Source organism: Centropristis striata, chromosome 5 (genome assembly GCF_030273125.1).
Source record: "Centropristis striata isolate RG_2023a ecotype Rhode Island chromosome 5, C.striata_1.0, whole genome shotgun sequence".
Lineage (NCBI taxonomy): Eukaryota > Metazoa > Chordata > Actinopteri > Perciformes > Serranidae > Centropristis > Centropristis striata.
In genome coordinates, this window is record NC_081521.1 from 11,967,490 (window position 1) to 11,983,663 (window position 16,174).

Consider the following 16,174-nt stretch of genomic DNA (forward strand, 5'->3'; position numbering starts at 1 on the left):
GACATGTCTGCCGTAAAAGGGTAGTACATTTTTAAATCTGACACAAAACTAAAAATGCATCAAAATCAATTTTGTCACTAATCTTTGACATATCCAAGGCTTTGATAAAAACCAATGCCCCAGCCAAAAATTATTTATTATGTGGAAAATAACTACAATTTTGTGTTTTTTTTCATAAAAAACGTAGGTGACATTGTGCAATCAAACTGGCATTTAAAGGGTTAAAATGCCAAAAATGTTTAAACATTTGATACTTTTGAGCAGGATGGAAGTTGTTTAAGAGGTTTATGCAGAAAAAAGTAGAAAAAAATATTAATCTGGAAAGTTTTTACGGCATTTTTTTTGGAAGTGGACATTTTCAGCCCGAAGTGTTTGAAAGGATAGTAAATTTTAAATCTGACACTACACAAAAACTAAAAAATGCATCAAAATCAATTTTGTCACTAACCTTTGACTTATCCAAGGCTGTGATAAAAAACAAAGCCCCAGCCAAAAAGTATTTATTATGTGGAAAATAACTACAATTTTGTGTTTTTTTTCATAAAAAACATCAGTGACATTGTGCAATCAAACTGGCATTTAAAGGGTAAAAATCCTCAAAATCTTTGAATGTTTGGTAGTTTTTAGCAGGGCAGAAGTTGTTTAAGAGGTTTATGCAGAAAAAAGTAGAAAAAAAAATTAATCTGTAAAGTTTTTATAGCGTTTTTTTTTTTTGGAAGTGGAGATTTTCAGCCCGAAGGGTTTGAAAGGATAATACATTTTAAATCTGACACTACACAAAAACTGAAAATGCATCAAAATCAATTTTGTCACTAATCTTTGACATATCCAAGACTGTGATAAAAACCAATGCCCCAGCCCAAACCCTTATAATCTTTGAATGTTTGGTAGTTTTGAGCAGGGCAGAAGTTGTTTAAGAGGTTTATGCAGAAAAAAGTACAAAAAAATATTAATCTGTAAAGTTTTTATAGCGTTTTTTTGGAAGTGGACATTTTCAGCCCAAAGGGTCAAAGAAGGTTGATGGTCTCACTGGAAGGTTACCTGAGCGGGCTGCTCTCTCCAACGCCCTCCCTGCTCTCTGCCATCAGCTCCAACATGACGTTGAAGGAGGCTTTGTCGTTGTAAAAGACGACTACGTCCTCACCGGCATTCGTTAACTGCAGACAGATGACATCGTTACAATCAGCACAAAGAACTCTGAAAACTTTTGTCAAATGGAAGCATCTGGTCCTCACCTCGGTCATGATCATGTCCTGACACTTCTTCACATACTTGCCCTCGGCCTTGATGATGGTGTGGAGGAAGTTGAGGTACTGGACATGGCGGCCGTGCGTGGCCAGGCAGTGGATGAAATGCTGCAGGACGCTCTCTGAGATCTCGCTGCACAGCTGGTAGTTGTTACAGAAGATGTGCTGCACCGTCTCCGCCTCCAGCAGCTACAGACCAGGAGGAAAGTTCAGAATGCAGCAACTATTTTATGCAAAAAAATAAGCTTTGACCAAATGTACACATTTATTGTTAAAGTTTTTACCAGTTCTTGGCAATAATTTGCATGAATCTGTATGGCATGGCATCACCCATTTGTTTTGTGGACTTCAGTTTTAAAGCCTTGAGTTTGGGATTTTGCTAGAGATGACGCCGATCGATCGGCAACTGATCGGATCGGCCCGATATGATAAAAAAATATTTGAATAAAAGCAGCGTACCCCCGGGTTGAGGAAGAGGTTGAGGTTCTTGTGCAGCAGAGCCTGGTTCTCCTGGTTTCCCGTACAGAACTTCTGTAGGAACAGATGAGTGTACCTGATGATCTCCTGCATCTTCACATCGTTCTGCAGACAGAAAGACAGAGGACAGTAGGTGAACGTTCAGAAGGAATCTCTTTGGAAATAGCAGCTCAGTTCGGCAGTTCAGTTAAAACACAAATGAGGATTGACCCTGAGCCTTTCATTTATTTACTGTATGAGAATTCAAGTTCCAAGATTTTAACAGAAACACTTGGATAGATCTAATTATAATCCTATTACTATAGTAATTCTTTTAGTTCTTTAGACCAGTGATTCCCAATCGGGGGGGGCACCAAAGATCCATGGGGGTTCGCGAAGCTCTCTAAATTTTAAGGGGTATAATAAATCTAATGGGTTAAATATATACATCTATACCTATACATTTGAAAAAAGCCAATCTACAAGCTCATAACACATGGCAAGGCTTCATGCAAGTTTGAATGTCTGCTTTTTTCAAAAGTAAGTAATTTAGCATTTAAGTGTCAATTTAACCTCTTAAAACCGAAAGTCCACACAAACTTGGTGTCCCGTTAAAGCAGAAAACTGATTACATGTGTCACATCACTTTGTGGCGAAAACTTGGCGAGCTAGCCCCCAAAGAGGGGGGGGTCTCCAAAGTTTAGCATGGTAAAAACGTGGGTCCCTCAAGAAAAAGGTTGGGAATCACTGATTTGGACTACTGTTTCTTCAGAATGCTACTTCAGTTTGTTATTGATCAGTTAGAACTAGGGCCGGGACTTTAACGCGTTAATTAAGATTAATTAATTACACGAAAATTAGCGCGTTAAAAAAATTGACGCATTTTAATTGCACCGTGGAACGTTTCTCACTGGATGAGTTTCAGGCGGACCGATTATACTGGAGCACCAACTAGCGTTGATGAGTTCAGACAACAACAAACCACAGTGAACATGAAGGAAGAAGCTGATGAGACCTTTGGTTGGCCCCGTGGATGATGGGACATTTAGTTACTAAAAACCAACGGATGGAAGCATCCATAAGAGTATGGTTGTGTTGCTATGCAACAAGGAATTCACATATCACCGCAGCACATCCAGCCTCAAGTATCACCTCAATGCTAAACATATAGCAGCTAGCGTGGACGCTAATGTGGTATTCAACTGTATACTAAAAATCCATGTGAAAAAAAATCACTTCTCACTGTTCTCAGGTCAAATATTTATATGCGATTAAAATGCGATTAATTTCAATTAATTAATTACAAAGCCTCTAATTAATTAGATTAATTTTTTTTTATCGAGTCCCAGCCCTAGTTAGAACCAATCAGTCCGGCTTAGTGATTGTGTTCAATGGAAGCTTTGGCATTTTTTGCAACATGGCAAACGGGCACTTTTGGTGAACTAACACTGATGATGCCAGTTGCCCTTACAGCCCGTTTTGCGGCTGCAGAACTCCCACGCAATACTGGACCAATTTAAAAAAAATGACTGCCCCCTTTAGTTATATACACACAAAAACATGGGGGAATGGGTCCAAGCTGACAAATGCCCCTCAGTTTCCCTTCAATAAGCTTCTATTTTGGAAATAAGCAGTCTCACCTGGTCGTAGGACACCTGCAGCAGGTCCAACATGACTTTATGAGCTCCCATGTTCTTCAACAGCCTCTGCTGCTTCTTCCAAACTCCACTGCTGCACATCTTATTCAACCTCTCCAGGATCTGCAGAGAGCAGACAGGGGACAGATGGAGAAAGGGTTCAAAATGAGAAGAGACCAAAAAATATATTTTATTCTTCTGATTTCTATATTTAACTGGGATTGGCTCCAGCACCCACGACCTGAGTTGGCAAACTGGCAAACAGGCAAACAATAGTACAATTTTCTCTGAAATAAAATATTTTTTAATTGGCAATTCAATTCAGTCAAAGTAAATATGTCTGAGTCTATTGCAATGCTATGTAAAATTCACAAATGATAGAATCTGGCTGTATTATTCATTGGAAGTTGTTCCATACATCACTTACTCTGTGGAAAAATAGAAAATAAATTAATATGAGAGAAAACCAATATACTGTAAAATGAATGTGCAACTCAGGACTAATTAACACATAATGGAACATCTGTAGTGACATACAGAAAAAGTATGGCTCAAAATAAGCTTTAAAATAATTCTGTTAATAAAAATTGCATGTATGATGGTATGGTAGCAATAGACTACCAATAGACAAGATGAATGCATGAGGATTGTTCCAGTGTCCCATTAATCCAGCTCAGAAATATATGGGACAGACAGCCCAATCTTCTAAAAAGTACACAGTCAAGTTAGGGCTGGGCGATATATGGATATAAAAGATATATTGATATATTTTTTAATGTGATATTGAATTAGACCATATCACATATATCGATACAGCTAAAAACATTTTTCTTTCTTTATATATAAATGCTGCCCTTACTAGGGTTTGTCATATTTAGTACTTTAGTAATGTTTGTTTTTCTTTTCTCATATGAATATATAGTCAGTCACATTGGACTGCTATTATATTGAACAACACTACTATATATATATATTTATGTATTTAAAAAGGTACTCCTGTTGTTATACAGTATTTATTTTCACTTATATAAATGGTTTCAATAAAACTACTTGTGACATGTCATATTTGGCTTTGGCTTTGACTGAACATTTGCTCTCATTTTGCGATAAAAATATTGGGATATATATCGTATATTGATATTCAGCCTAAATATATCGGGGTTTGACTTTTGGTCCATATCGCCCAGCCCTAATTCAAGTGACTGCTGATGTGCTTATTAACAAATAATTAAGTTCCATTGTTTGACAATTATATGCTAAAGAAATGGTTAGGTAAAAAACCACTTGATAAGGGTTGGAGAAACATAATTTCTCTGGACTGTTGGACCCTTGAGGAGACAAGTGGTTCAGTGTGAACACCAAAACAAATTCACTGATATAAACTTAACAAGTTCAGACTGTCTGTTTAAATTGAAAGCTTACTGTGATTGATAACTGTGATGATGGATCAGCCACAGGACTACCAGACCTAAAAAGATGGTGAATCTGTGCCATCAAGCAACAGTGTTGAGAGCAATAAAATGGACGAAAAAGAAAACAACTTTTGATTGAAAAATGATTTCCAATGTGGACAGTTTATGTGATTCGCTGGCAAAGCTTGTGATTGAAAACAGACATAATTTGAAAATCATTAAAGAAATGCAAGATCATTTGGACTTCTGGTGATTGGACCCATTGTGGCAACAATTAAACGCCTGGAAGCAAAATTGGAGCAGACAAAAGAAAAGGTGAACAAATTATTAGATTGGCTGAACTTTAAAAATGTGGTAACATTTTAGATTATGGAACACATATTCAATATTAATTAGTTGTTTATTAGCATGCAAATAAGTATCATATTGGCTCTTAATTAGTCATTATTAAGTAGTTATTAATGCCTTGTTCTGCATGGCCTTATTATACAACCAGTAAGACATTAACTAAGAGCTTTCCCTCAATAACCTCAGAATTGTTGCTTATTAGTAGTACGTAAGGAAGTTGTTGTATATGAGTTATGATCTTAATATGCTTTACTTTGTATGGAGCGTCTCTACAATCTACTAATCATCATCCAGTCATCCAAAAGGAGCCACCAGTCACGTCAAAGGTCTGGAGAAGATGGCTATTTGCCGTTTCCATGGTTTCATTCACCGATATGTAGAGATTATAAAGTCCATATAAGGAAAGCATATAAAGATCATAACTCATATACAACAACTTTCTTACTTACTAGTAATAATCAATAATTCTGAGGTTATTGAGGGAAAACTCTTAGTTAATGTCTTACTGGTTGTATAATAAGGCCATGCAGAATAAGGCATTAATAACTATTTAATAATGACTAATTAAGAGCCAATATGATACTTATTTGCATGCTAATAAGCAACTAATTAATGTTGAATATGTGTTCCCTAATATAAAGTGTAACCACAAATGTAATTTACAACAATCAAGGACAGTGGATCGTGTCCTTTATTTCTTACAGTTGTGTTGCTGCAGGAAGGAACTGCTTCAGAGCCAGAATGAATAGGTGGAATGGTGAGACGCCAACAAGTCTTTCAATGTGCACACTATGTGGGCATGCAAGACTGATTTAAAGGTTATAATATGGTTATGGTTAAAAATAAAATTAGAACCTATCAGTTAATTTTCCTGTTTATTTACATTTGAGATGTGATAGATGCTCTTATCCAGCAATAAGGTTAGGGAAATATAATTAAATGAAATCATTCTGAGAAGTGAAAGATACCATTTGTAAAGAGACTAAGACAAGAACACAACACAAAGAACCTCGTTAACAAAAAGAGACATCACAGACTGTGCCGACATTGATTGATTGATTGACAGGTGATCTGTTGAAAGAACACCACAGAAGCACCACAACAGCAATGAATACAATAAAAAACAACAAAACACCCAAACAGATTAACAGTGGACGACAAGTGGATGAGCATTCTCACCTCTTTGACTTTCTGGTAGTTCTCATTGCCCTTCTCCAGCTTCTCCTTCTTGGGCGTTGCGTCCTCAGATGCACCCTGCAGGATGCACAGGGTAAGACAACATATGCAGTTCTCTCTGTGTATGGTACTACATTAAACACACTTGAATCATTAATGCATGTGTGTTACAATTATAAAACACATAAACGTGATTGAAAATTGTTTGTAATTGATGTAAATTAAATTTCTGTGCAAACATGGGCAGATAAAGAACCTGGACCCTCTGGTCTTTACAACAAAACAACTTTGTGGTGTGTTAAGTATTTTTTTTAATGTCTTTTGCATTTTCTCTAATTGACTGGACCTCAGAATCACTGCCATGTTTTCCAATTGTCCAGTCTTTAAGAGCTGTGAAGGCTGGACTGTGTGGAAAACGTCACTTTTCTACATAGCTAGCTACCTTGCAATTTCTATGACAAATGTCCCAAAAAGTGTTAAGTCGTGTGTTTAAGATGTTGCAGCTGGGCATGTTTTAGCCCTCTTACAGAAATACCAACTCTTTCTGAAGATTCATAGTTTCTTAGCTAAATTCACACTACACGACTTTCAAAGTTGTCAGAGCTGTGTACGGTTCAAACCACACAACTTGCTGTCTTGTAAGGGTTTTCACACGACATGACTTACTGGGAACTCTTTCACCAGGAAGAATCCCCAATGAGTATTGACGTTGATGAGCGGGTCCAACTGCAGGAACGTGGGGCGATGCATGGGTTAGGTGGGTTCGAGCTTCATACGGTCCATAGTTCAAGCTTACTAGTAAATATTACAGGTTTGTTTGGACATGTTGTACATTGTATTTAGCAAGTGTTGAACCCAACTAATTACACAATAATTGTATAGCCTGAGAGATAAAAAGTCTGATGTTCCACAGACGGAGCTATCCAGGCTTCATATGAGCTATCTTCCAGAAGAAACCATCAGCCCAGACCAAAAGGAGGTTTGAGCCGATAAAGACCATAAAACTTTTGTCCATTACCAACTTCTTCATAGGGTAGACCCTGATTTGCATGTAGCCTGGGTAAACCAAGACAGTTTGCAAACAGATTTCTTTTTATTACAGGTTCGGCAGGATGGGTCAAAATGTGACAAATCAACGTTCTGACTAAATGATTACTTACAGAAATGTATCTCTGTCCATCTTCCAACTTCTCTTCCTCTCTGTTTTTCGCCCAATCAATAGTCCTGCTCTCAACCCTTGTCTTGTGCTCTCATTGGATGTCACTTCCCAATGCACACTCTGACAGATGCAGCTATTTAGCATGCTAAATAACTTGAATGTATGGGATGAGCACCTTGGCTGGTGCCTTTGAACGGTTCCCACATGGCAATTGTTGCTCATGATAGCAAACACAGAGCCATTGCTGATTTGCCTCTGATCTGGGAGCCAGCTGGACCCTACTGACTAGGTGAAAATAAGGGCTCAAGTCATTGTGTAGTGTGAACTCGGTAAGTTAACTGCTTCACAGAAAACGTTGAGATCGCTGCTCCAAGCAGCTGCTACCACAACTTCTGTGTTGACTAAGATCCCTTGGCAGAACAAATAGATCCCTTACTATTTTTGGTTAGAGTAAAACAAGACAAAACAACCCCCTCTTTCCAAACAGGATTTGACTTGAAACAATCTCAGACTGAATGATGAAGACTACTCATATTGAAATTCAGTTAGGCTAGCGTTTGCTGGCCCATTGCTATCTATGTTGTTGTTTTAGTGGTTCGATATGCAGAATAAATGTGTATCAGATGTGTGACCATGTTAAAATGGTGCTACTAAGACATTTCTGGAGCACTGTGCCATTATTTAAAAGTAGAACGAAACATAAAGAGACAGAGGGAGGCGTGACATGCAAAAAAAAAAAAAAGCCCCAAACCAAATAAACCCAGGACCACATAGTTGCACTTTAGCCATCTGATCAGCAAGCCCCACACCAACGATTAGTACAGTAAGCTGAGAAACCAGGATGCAAAGGTTCAAAAACATTAGTTTTTTGTTTTAGTTTATTGGTTTAGTTTCATGGCTTTGTTCTGATTATCAATTCATCTTCTTCCAAGAAAATAATTATTTTGCTGGTGTAAGTAGTGGCTTTGAGTAGGTTAGTTTGTTAGTGGTTATAGACTGTTAGTTGTTATAAAGTTATTTACAGCAGCCCAGAAAGTCACTCAGCCATCTGGAAATGAAGATCACTTCTATCTGTTATGGACTATTGTAAGTCTTTGGAGTTGGCCAATATTCATGAAGTAACATTGGCCTCAACTGCCTGTATGTCTTTACCGCCATCTCATCTTGCATTATTCCTTGGCAGGAAGAAAAACACTTTCATGTCCAGGCACATGGGTAGGTTTTGCGGAATAAAAACTCCATTAATTGCATGACTTAATAATAATAACCCTCCATAGGTTTTCATCAAGGCGTCAAAACAAAAATAATGACTTCATGTTGATGATGTTTGCCAAAAGTGACATTATTCCTTTTGTTTCTTAAAAAAAAGAGCCAGACACCAATGGGAAAACGGGGCTATAAGTAAGACCACACAATATCGTAAATGTCAAGACTGTTTGACACCTTGGTGTTTGTTTTTACTCCACAACACCCAAGCTGCGCAACATACAGTCATGGAAAAAATTATTAGACCATTGTTTTCTTCAATTTCTTGTTCATTTTAATGCCTGGTACAACTAAAGGTCCATTTTCCATGGTTTTCTTGATAATAACCAAAATCATTATCAAGAAAACCATGGAAAACGTCTAGATATCAGCTCTTGAATTAAACTCTAAGCTATTTTTGTTGTAATCATTATAAATGGACAAGAAATTGAAGAAAACAAGGGTGGTGTAATATTCTTTTCTATGACTGTATATTTTACCCACATCTTTTACATCTCTAACAGTTATTTAACTTTTTTACTTCTTCAATATTAATTATGAAAATAATGATGAAAATAGTATGTTTTTTGCTCCCCACCTCTCCTTTTTCCTTCTTGTCCTTCTTGTCTTTCTTCCCATCACCACCACCAGAGTTCTTCTTCTCCACCCACAGTTCAGATTTCTCCACTAGCGTTCGGAGACGATCCAGATCTGCTTTGATTAGCTTGTAGTTTTCCACATCCTGAGACGAGATCAACAACTGGACCTGCAGAGGAACAAAAAACATGTTGGACGTTTAACACTAGTACCGTGTGGACAGTAGGCTGGACTATCCAGATATGAAGGAGTTTTGCACTGAACACGACTTGAACCCTGGACCATCAGATTAAAAGTCTGACAATATACCCTGGCTTCATCTGAGCTGTCTTCTGTAGGGAACCATCATTGGAGTTCTAAATGGAGGTTTGAGCCAATGAAGACAATATAACGTTGGTCCTTTACCAATTTCCTTCTGGCCTGAAGGAGGGTAGAACAAGAATTACATGTGGCCTGGGAAAACCAAGATGGGTTGCAAGCAGATTTCCGATTTGGCAAAAAAAAAAACCCACATTTGTTGCGAAGTGTAAATTACAATGTCCAATTAAATAGGGTGTGAAGGTCTCTGCCATTTAGATAGGGAAAAATAGTTGGCAAACATTCCACTAGCCTTACTTCCTGGGGTTGGTCTGACAGGCTAGGGATTCTCCTGTCAGGATGTCAGGATCACCTGCCTGAACCCTGAACCCTCAGATTGAAAGTCTGAAGCTCTACTGACTGAGCTACCCAGGCTTTGCTTGAGTTCTCCTCTGGAGGAGGCTATCGGCCAGAGACCAAATGGAGGTTTGACTAGTTGTTGTTTTTCCAGGGAAACTCATAATCAACTCGTAATTTCCATAGCCTTCAAACTTTATCATGAATAATCATCATACACAGAGTTTTGTCAGATGTCACACCAGTTGCCAGATTGTCTATGAAACACAAGATACAGAGAACATCTACATACTACATACAATTACAACCCATTTGTCTTTGCAACCTGGCATCCCACAACCTGGTTCAAGGGGCGTTTGTGCAACTGCGCTCTGGCGGACAAGCAAATTTATGTAAACTTTATTAGAAGCTGGCCCACATTTCCCATCATGACTAGAGTGGGACTGAGTTGGTCAAGATTGTTGCTTTTTGATGGTTTAATAAGCATCTTTTTTATACTGGCTTTTACTTTGAACCAATAGCGAGGTGCTTCATACATTTCTTGACTGCAGGTAGCTCATCAAACCCTTTCTTCCCACTTTTGCTTTCAATAGATGGTGTGGCAGATGGTTGGAAGAATTACATGAGGCAACATCTCAGCTCCCAGTAGAACAAAAACATATTGGCCCTCATTTATCAAACGAGCGTAGAAACGAGCGCAGATCTGACCGTATTTTTCACACCGTGAGAATGATCGGCTGTTGATAAATGTGGCGGCTCGAAACAAGTGTCATTTAAATACCACGCCCTAATATAGAAGAAGGAGACACTGGCGCTCTGGTTTCCGAGCAGGGTAATAGTAAAAAGCACAAGACAACAACATTTAATATCCTCGGCTAGTATTCTGTTTAAAGAATTTCACGTTCCGAGTTGTATTTATTTAAAATTATGTTTTAATGATAAATGATGTAGTCTAAACATGTTTTGCTTTGTCATCATTAAAAATCAAAACACCACAAGGTTTTATCAGCTCCAGGCATCGATACAATAGTCTAAGATCAATTCTCAGACTCAGACGTGTGGACTTCAATCCTGACTCAATCCTGCGTACACGAGCTGAGAGCAGACTGAGATCTGATCGTACCCTCCGCTCACGTCCAGATTGATAAATGCTGAGCCTTGAGTTGAAATGATCGTACGCTCACTTTCTGACGTACACTCGTTTGATAAATGAGGGCCATTGTATTTTGGGTTATGCTTAATGGTAATGTGTTCACCTGTTTGAAGGTGTGTAGCACTTCCTGCCTCTGGCTGAAGTGTCTGAAGAGCAGCTGCAGGGCTCCAGACACCAGAGGAGGGTAGTCATGCATAGTGAGGTGGATCAGCACCCGCAGGAACATACGACCACCTTCATCATCCACCTCCAGGATACTGTTCCCCTTTCTGTATATAGACACAAACAAACAATATATAATATCTATATAATCTGCCCCTAAATGTCCAAAAAAATACCCCTAAAATTGTCCAATATTGTGACATACCCGACTCCAAACATTGCTTCGGCCTGCTCTCCGATATGCTGCAGGTTGATGGTGGCTGAGAGGGTTCAAACACACAAAAGATAATTGAACAACTGGACTGAAGTTAATTTGGTTCAAGATTGTTCACCTTTACACGTAGGTAACTTTGAGAATAAAAAAACAGGAAGCATGTTCACTTTGAAGGGTTTATGTTAACAAACATGGTATGGACACAGTTTATTTATTTATTTAGAAAACATAGAAACATTGGCAGCTGCAAAAGCAGTGTCTGATATACCGTACGTGAATATAGCCAGAGCTGCTGATGAGAATTGATATGTATTTATATATGTATATATATGTATATATATATATATATAGATATATATATATATATATATATACATATATACATATACACTACCGGTCAAAAGTTTTAGAACACCCCAATTTTTCCAGTTTTTTATTGAAATTAAAGCAGTTCAAGTCAAATGAACAGCTTGAAAGGGTACAAAGGTAAGTGGTGAACTGCCAGAGGTAAATAAAAAAGGTAAGGTTAACCAAAACTGAAAAATAATGTACATTTCAGAATTATTTAATTCTTTTCATGTCTTTGTAAGTCATTTTGTGTCTTTTTTTTGTCATTTTGTGTCTTTTTTTGGTCATTTTGTGTCTTTTTTTAGTCTTTTAGTCCAACATAAAATGTGATTTTGAATCTTTTTTTTACTTTCAAAACACTATCATGCTCAATCAAGAATTTTAAATGTTGCAAATGTGCATTAATTTCAGAGTACACTGAGACATTAAACTGCATAATTTTCAATTAAATTCTGGAAAAGTTGGTGTGTTCTAAAACTTTTGACCAGTAGTGTACATATCATAATCAAAACAAAACATATAATAATCAAAAACAAGAACAACCATCCACGACATAAACATGCAAACAGACAAATGAAACAAATAAGCAGAATGCTGAACATTTAAAGTGTTTAAATTCAAGTAAAACCCCCAAAACGTTGGGTTGGAATCAGGGTTGTATACAAACACTGACTAGTTGGTTTCATGATTACAATTATGGCCTATTCATTCCTGCAAATGAACCTTAAAACGCCTAAAAGAAACATATCAAAGACATACCCAAAGTAAATTCAAAGCTGTTCTTGAATAGTTTGGAGTAAAACTGTGGTTTTGGTCACAGTTGAAAGGTTACACACTGGAGTTTATTCAAGCGTCAGAATAACTGTAAGTGCTACTGTTATTGAGTGATGGAAGTTGAAACACACTGAAAAATATGTTTTTTTTAATTGTCTGCCTGCATATTTTGGTTAATACAGGCCTGCAGATCATTATAGCTGGGACTTATGGGCTGGAAAACACAAAGTATAAAATATTACCTACTCCCAGTTCAAATTTGATGAAGATATCTAAAAAAAAAAAGACTTTTACACAGGTTTTTTTGAATTATTATAATAATGATTATGATCATGTTTATGTATTTATGGAGACTCCAATAGCATCCTTGGTAACCATGGTGACATACCAAATGTCCATAAATTTTGAATCCTCCAACTTACAGTTATCATTCTGGGCCCTAATGAAAGATAACATTTTGAGGAATCATATCCCATATTATCCAAATTTACTGTCAGCATTAGTGACACAGAGTTACTGTTGAAAAAAACATTTTTGTGCACGTTTTCCACTTTGAAACTAAACTTGGTGCATAAAATGCTTGAGAAGGTTGATTTCCTCGTTAGCAATTTAAATCCCACCCCTTAAAGCTGTATATCGTTGTGTTTGGAATTGTATTGGCTATATGAAACGCCAGTCATCAGCTCGCCGGGCTGTGATTGGTTCATCCTATAGCTGACCAAAGGTGGGCGGGTACCTTCTCTCAACAAGGACCTCGTTGGCTATTGTAGGTTGTGGGTTGGATATAGAAGTTCCTAATAGGTCAAATGAGGTGTCAATTAAAAGGTCAGAGTTCAGTTGCCATTTTGAGTCTTTAAGTTGTAACAGAGAATGAGCGGCAAATTAGATATATCTGCAGAATTTTTGAAAAGACGAAACAACAGTATGTGGGTAGTTATGTAAATATAATTGTGTTTTGGACCAAAAAGTCGACTAGATTGGATAAACTGGACCTCTGCCAATGCAAAGTGACAGTTTTTGAAGGAATATTACTGATTACTGGATTACTATGGTAAATTGCATCATTTTTGTAATGTAATTGGTCTGCCAAAGTCTTCGATAAATGTGGCTGTTTTGGTTGTATCTTAAAATGTGGGTTAGAATCACAAGAATTTTAGCTTTTCAATGATATGCAGCATGAATATCCACTCAAGCACAGTAGTTGTGTATATAAAGTATCTAGTGTACCATAACTGTGTAATAACCCATTAGCGTTCCTATGTCCCACAGGAGGGACATAGGAACTTGAGTTTTTCTAGAATCTACCTGTCGTCTCCATGGTGACTGGGGCTTCTGGAAGCATTGGGAGACAAAACACACCTTTACCAACTCTGCAGGTTGTGTGTTTCAGATCATACACATACCCTTTTAAAAAATGCCAGATTTATATTCTGGAAAAGGGTAAGTCAAAAGTATTATACCTATATTCAGTCAGGTAGTGTTTTCATTTGATACACATATTTTAGAGCCAGGAGTGCAGCACATCCAGCAACAAATTGATCTACCTACTTTTTATATTTGGAGTTAAAAACATAAACTGTAATAAAAGTTGAAAGACTAAAACAGAAGAGTGTTTTTCTCTGTGTGTACCTGCATGCTCCATATTAGTGGTGGCGTCAGCATCAGCCATGGGATAAACGTCCACAAACTCCTTCTTAAACACCGACAGCAGGAAGGAGATGCGGTAGTCGAGTCGGACATTCAGGATGAACTGATGAAGAGCAGAGTGAGGTCAAGTTAGAGCAGGAAGCGTTCTCACTGGAGTGTTACGTTAATACCTTCATAGTATCAGCCTGTGTGTTCATGTCTGTCGAGTTTAGTTTGATATGATTATCGTACAGTCAGTGGCCACTTTATTAGGTACACCTATACTAGGGTTGTCAAAAGTATCGATACTCAAAAAAGTATTGATACTAAAATGTTGTATCCAGATACGATACTCATTTTCAAAAGTATCGATACCCCCCCCCGTCCCCCCTCCCGACGCTGCGTCTTTCTCTCTCTCTGCCTGCACACACACACACACACACACACACACACACACACACACACACAGCAGCAGGCCCCTCCCCCTCACCGTGACGTGCACAAGCAGTACTTCAAACTTGGTGAAACATCTAAAGGACCGAAACCCTGGCCTTTACAGTGAATTTCCACAGGTTAGTGTCTTTCGTTTCAAACTGACCTATTACTGATGTTATCGTGGCCGGAGGCCCACATTAATGTTGGCCGTGTTATTATTAGCCATTAGCCGCAGCTAGCAATTAAAGGCTGACGTCACGTTAATGATTATAAACAACGTAAATAAAAAAATCAGGCACGTAGTATGCCCATATTACGTTAATTGACACAGTGTCAGTATACATAAGCATAGAGTTAATAAGTTTACATAAATGTTGGTGACTGAAAAGTGTTATTTTCTCTCTTGAAGTCCCAGAATGAAGCAGAGAAAAGTCGACCTGCAGCCAAACAGCAACACACACAGCGACTCTACCTCTTTTTTATCAAGCTTTCCTAATATTGTGCACAGCATACAGCCTCAAAATATTGTTCTAATTGTTATTGTTTATTGTATTTATTTATTTTTTGCATTACCTCAGACCTGAAGCTTGTTATCATAGTTGCAGTTTCTTTTTGCACAACTGTTTTTTATTATAAATATTTAACCTGTGGTTCCGTTAATTTTTAACATGTTGCATTTTTCTTGTTAATAAAAATATTTTGGGGTCTTTGTTTTTATCCTGGTGGTATTGAAAATGGTATCGAGTATCGAATATAGTATTGAGTTGAAAATTTTAGTATCGCGACAACCCAAACCTATACAATCAAATTTTGAAGTCAACATCAACTCTAAAGCATACCCTGCTTCATCACCTATTTTACTATAAATGGGACCACCATTTACAAAATGAACATCATGCTGTATGAATAGGACACGGAACTAACCATTGAGGCCATACACTTATGAAGAAAATGCTACTGAGGTAATAAATTAAGCGAGAAGTACGGTAATTTTCTCATAGACTTCTATACAATCTGACTTCTTCTTGCAGCCAGTGGAGTTGTCCCCGCTGGTCATTAGACTGATGCAGGATTAGCTTCCCTTTTTGGATTCGGAGGTTGCCGTTGGGATATTAGTTACCTGTAATATTTCCAGTATCTTCAGCTTGGTGTCCATTACCGTCAAGTCCATTTTATCAATACTATCTTTACTGCCTCTCTGTCCGTCAAGTACAGCCCCCAGCCCTGCCCCTCTGGCTCCTGAACCTCCAAATATGGATTGCTTCCTGTTGAGGACCATGGTGGACATGATCTGACCCATCCCGTGTATGGAGCGCTTCACATTCTTCCCTACAGAAAGGGAAGAAAACGTTCTGCGTTATCATTTGAAATCCTTTCATCACAGAATAAAACATTGAACTGTCGTCATACAACATAAGCCCTATCTTTGCAAGGCCAAGAAACATTCCCCTCTGACTTTTAGGAAACCCAGGGGCTTAGGAAGTCAGCTTTAGGTAGCTTCACATCAGTTCACAGCAATTCACTTCAATTA

At 37.8% G+C, this 16,174-nt stretch overlaps 1 protein-coding gene across 1 annotated transcript in view; it reads right to left on the bottom strand.

Moving 5' to 3' along the window:
• itpr3 (inositol 1,4,5-trisphosphate receptor, type 3) overlaps positions 1 to 16,174 on the bottom strand; it is a 103,035-nt gene that overhangs the window by 32,737 nt on the left and 54,124 nt on the right. The window contains exons 23-32 of the mRNA XM_059333131.1: positions 15,764 to 15,972; positions 14,212 to 14,332; positions 11,452 to 11,506; positions 11,188 to 11,353; positions 9,279 to 9,446; positions 6,280 to 6,354; positions 3,344 to 3,463; positions 1,707 to 1,829; positions 1,236 to 1,436; positions 1,042 to 1,157 (exon numbers count right to left, since the gene is read on the bottom strand). Coding sequence (XP_059189114.1) covers positions 1,042 to 1,157; positions 1,236 to 1,436; positions 1,707 to 1,829; positions 3,344 to 3,463; positions 6,280 to 6,354; positions 9,279 to 9,446; positions 11,188 to 11,353; positions 11,452 to 11,506; positions 14,212 to 14,332; positions 15,764 to 15,972 — 1,354 coding nt within the window. The remainder of the gene's footprint in view (positions 1 to 1,041; positions 1,158 to 1,235; positions 1,437 to 1,706; positions 1,830 to 3,343; positions 3,464 to 6,279; positions 6,355 to 9,278; positions 9,447 to 11,187; positions 11,354 to 11,451; positions 11,507 to 14,211; positions 14,333 to 15,763; positions 15,973 to 16,174) is intronic.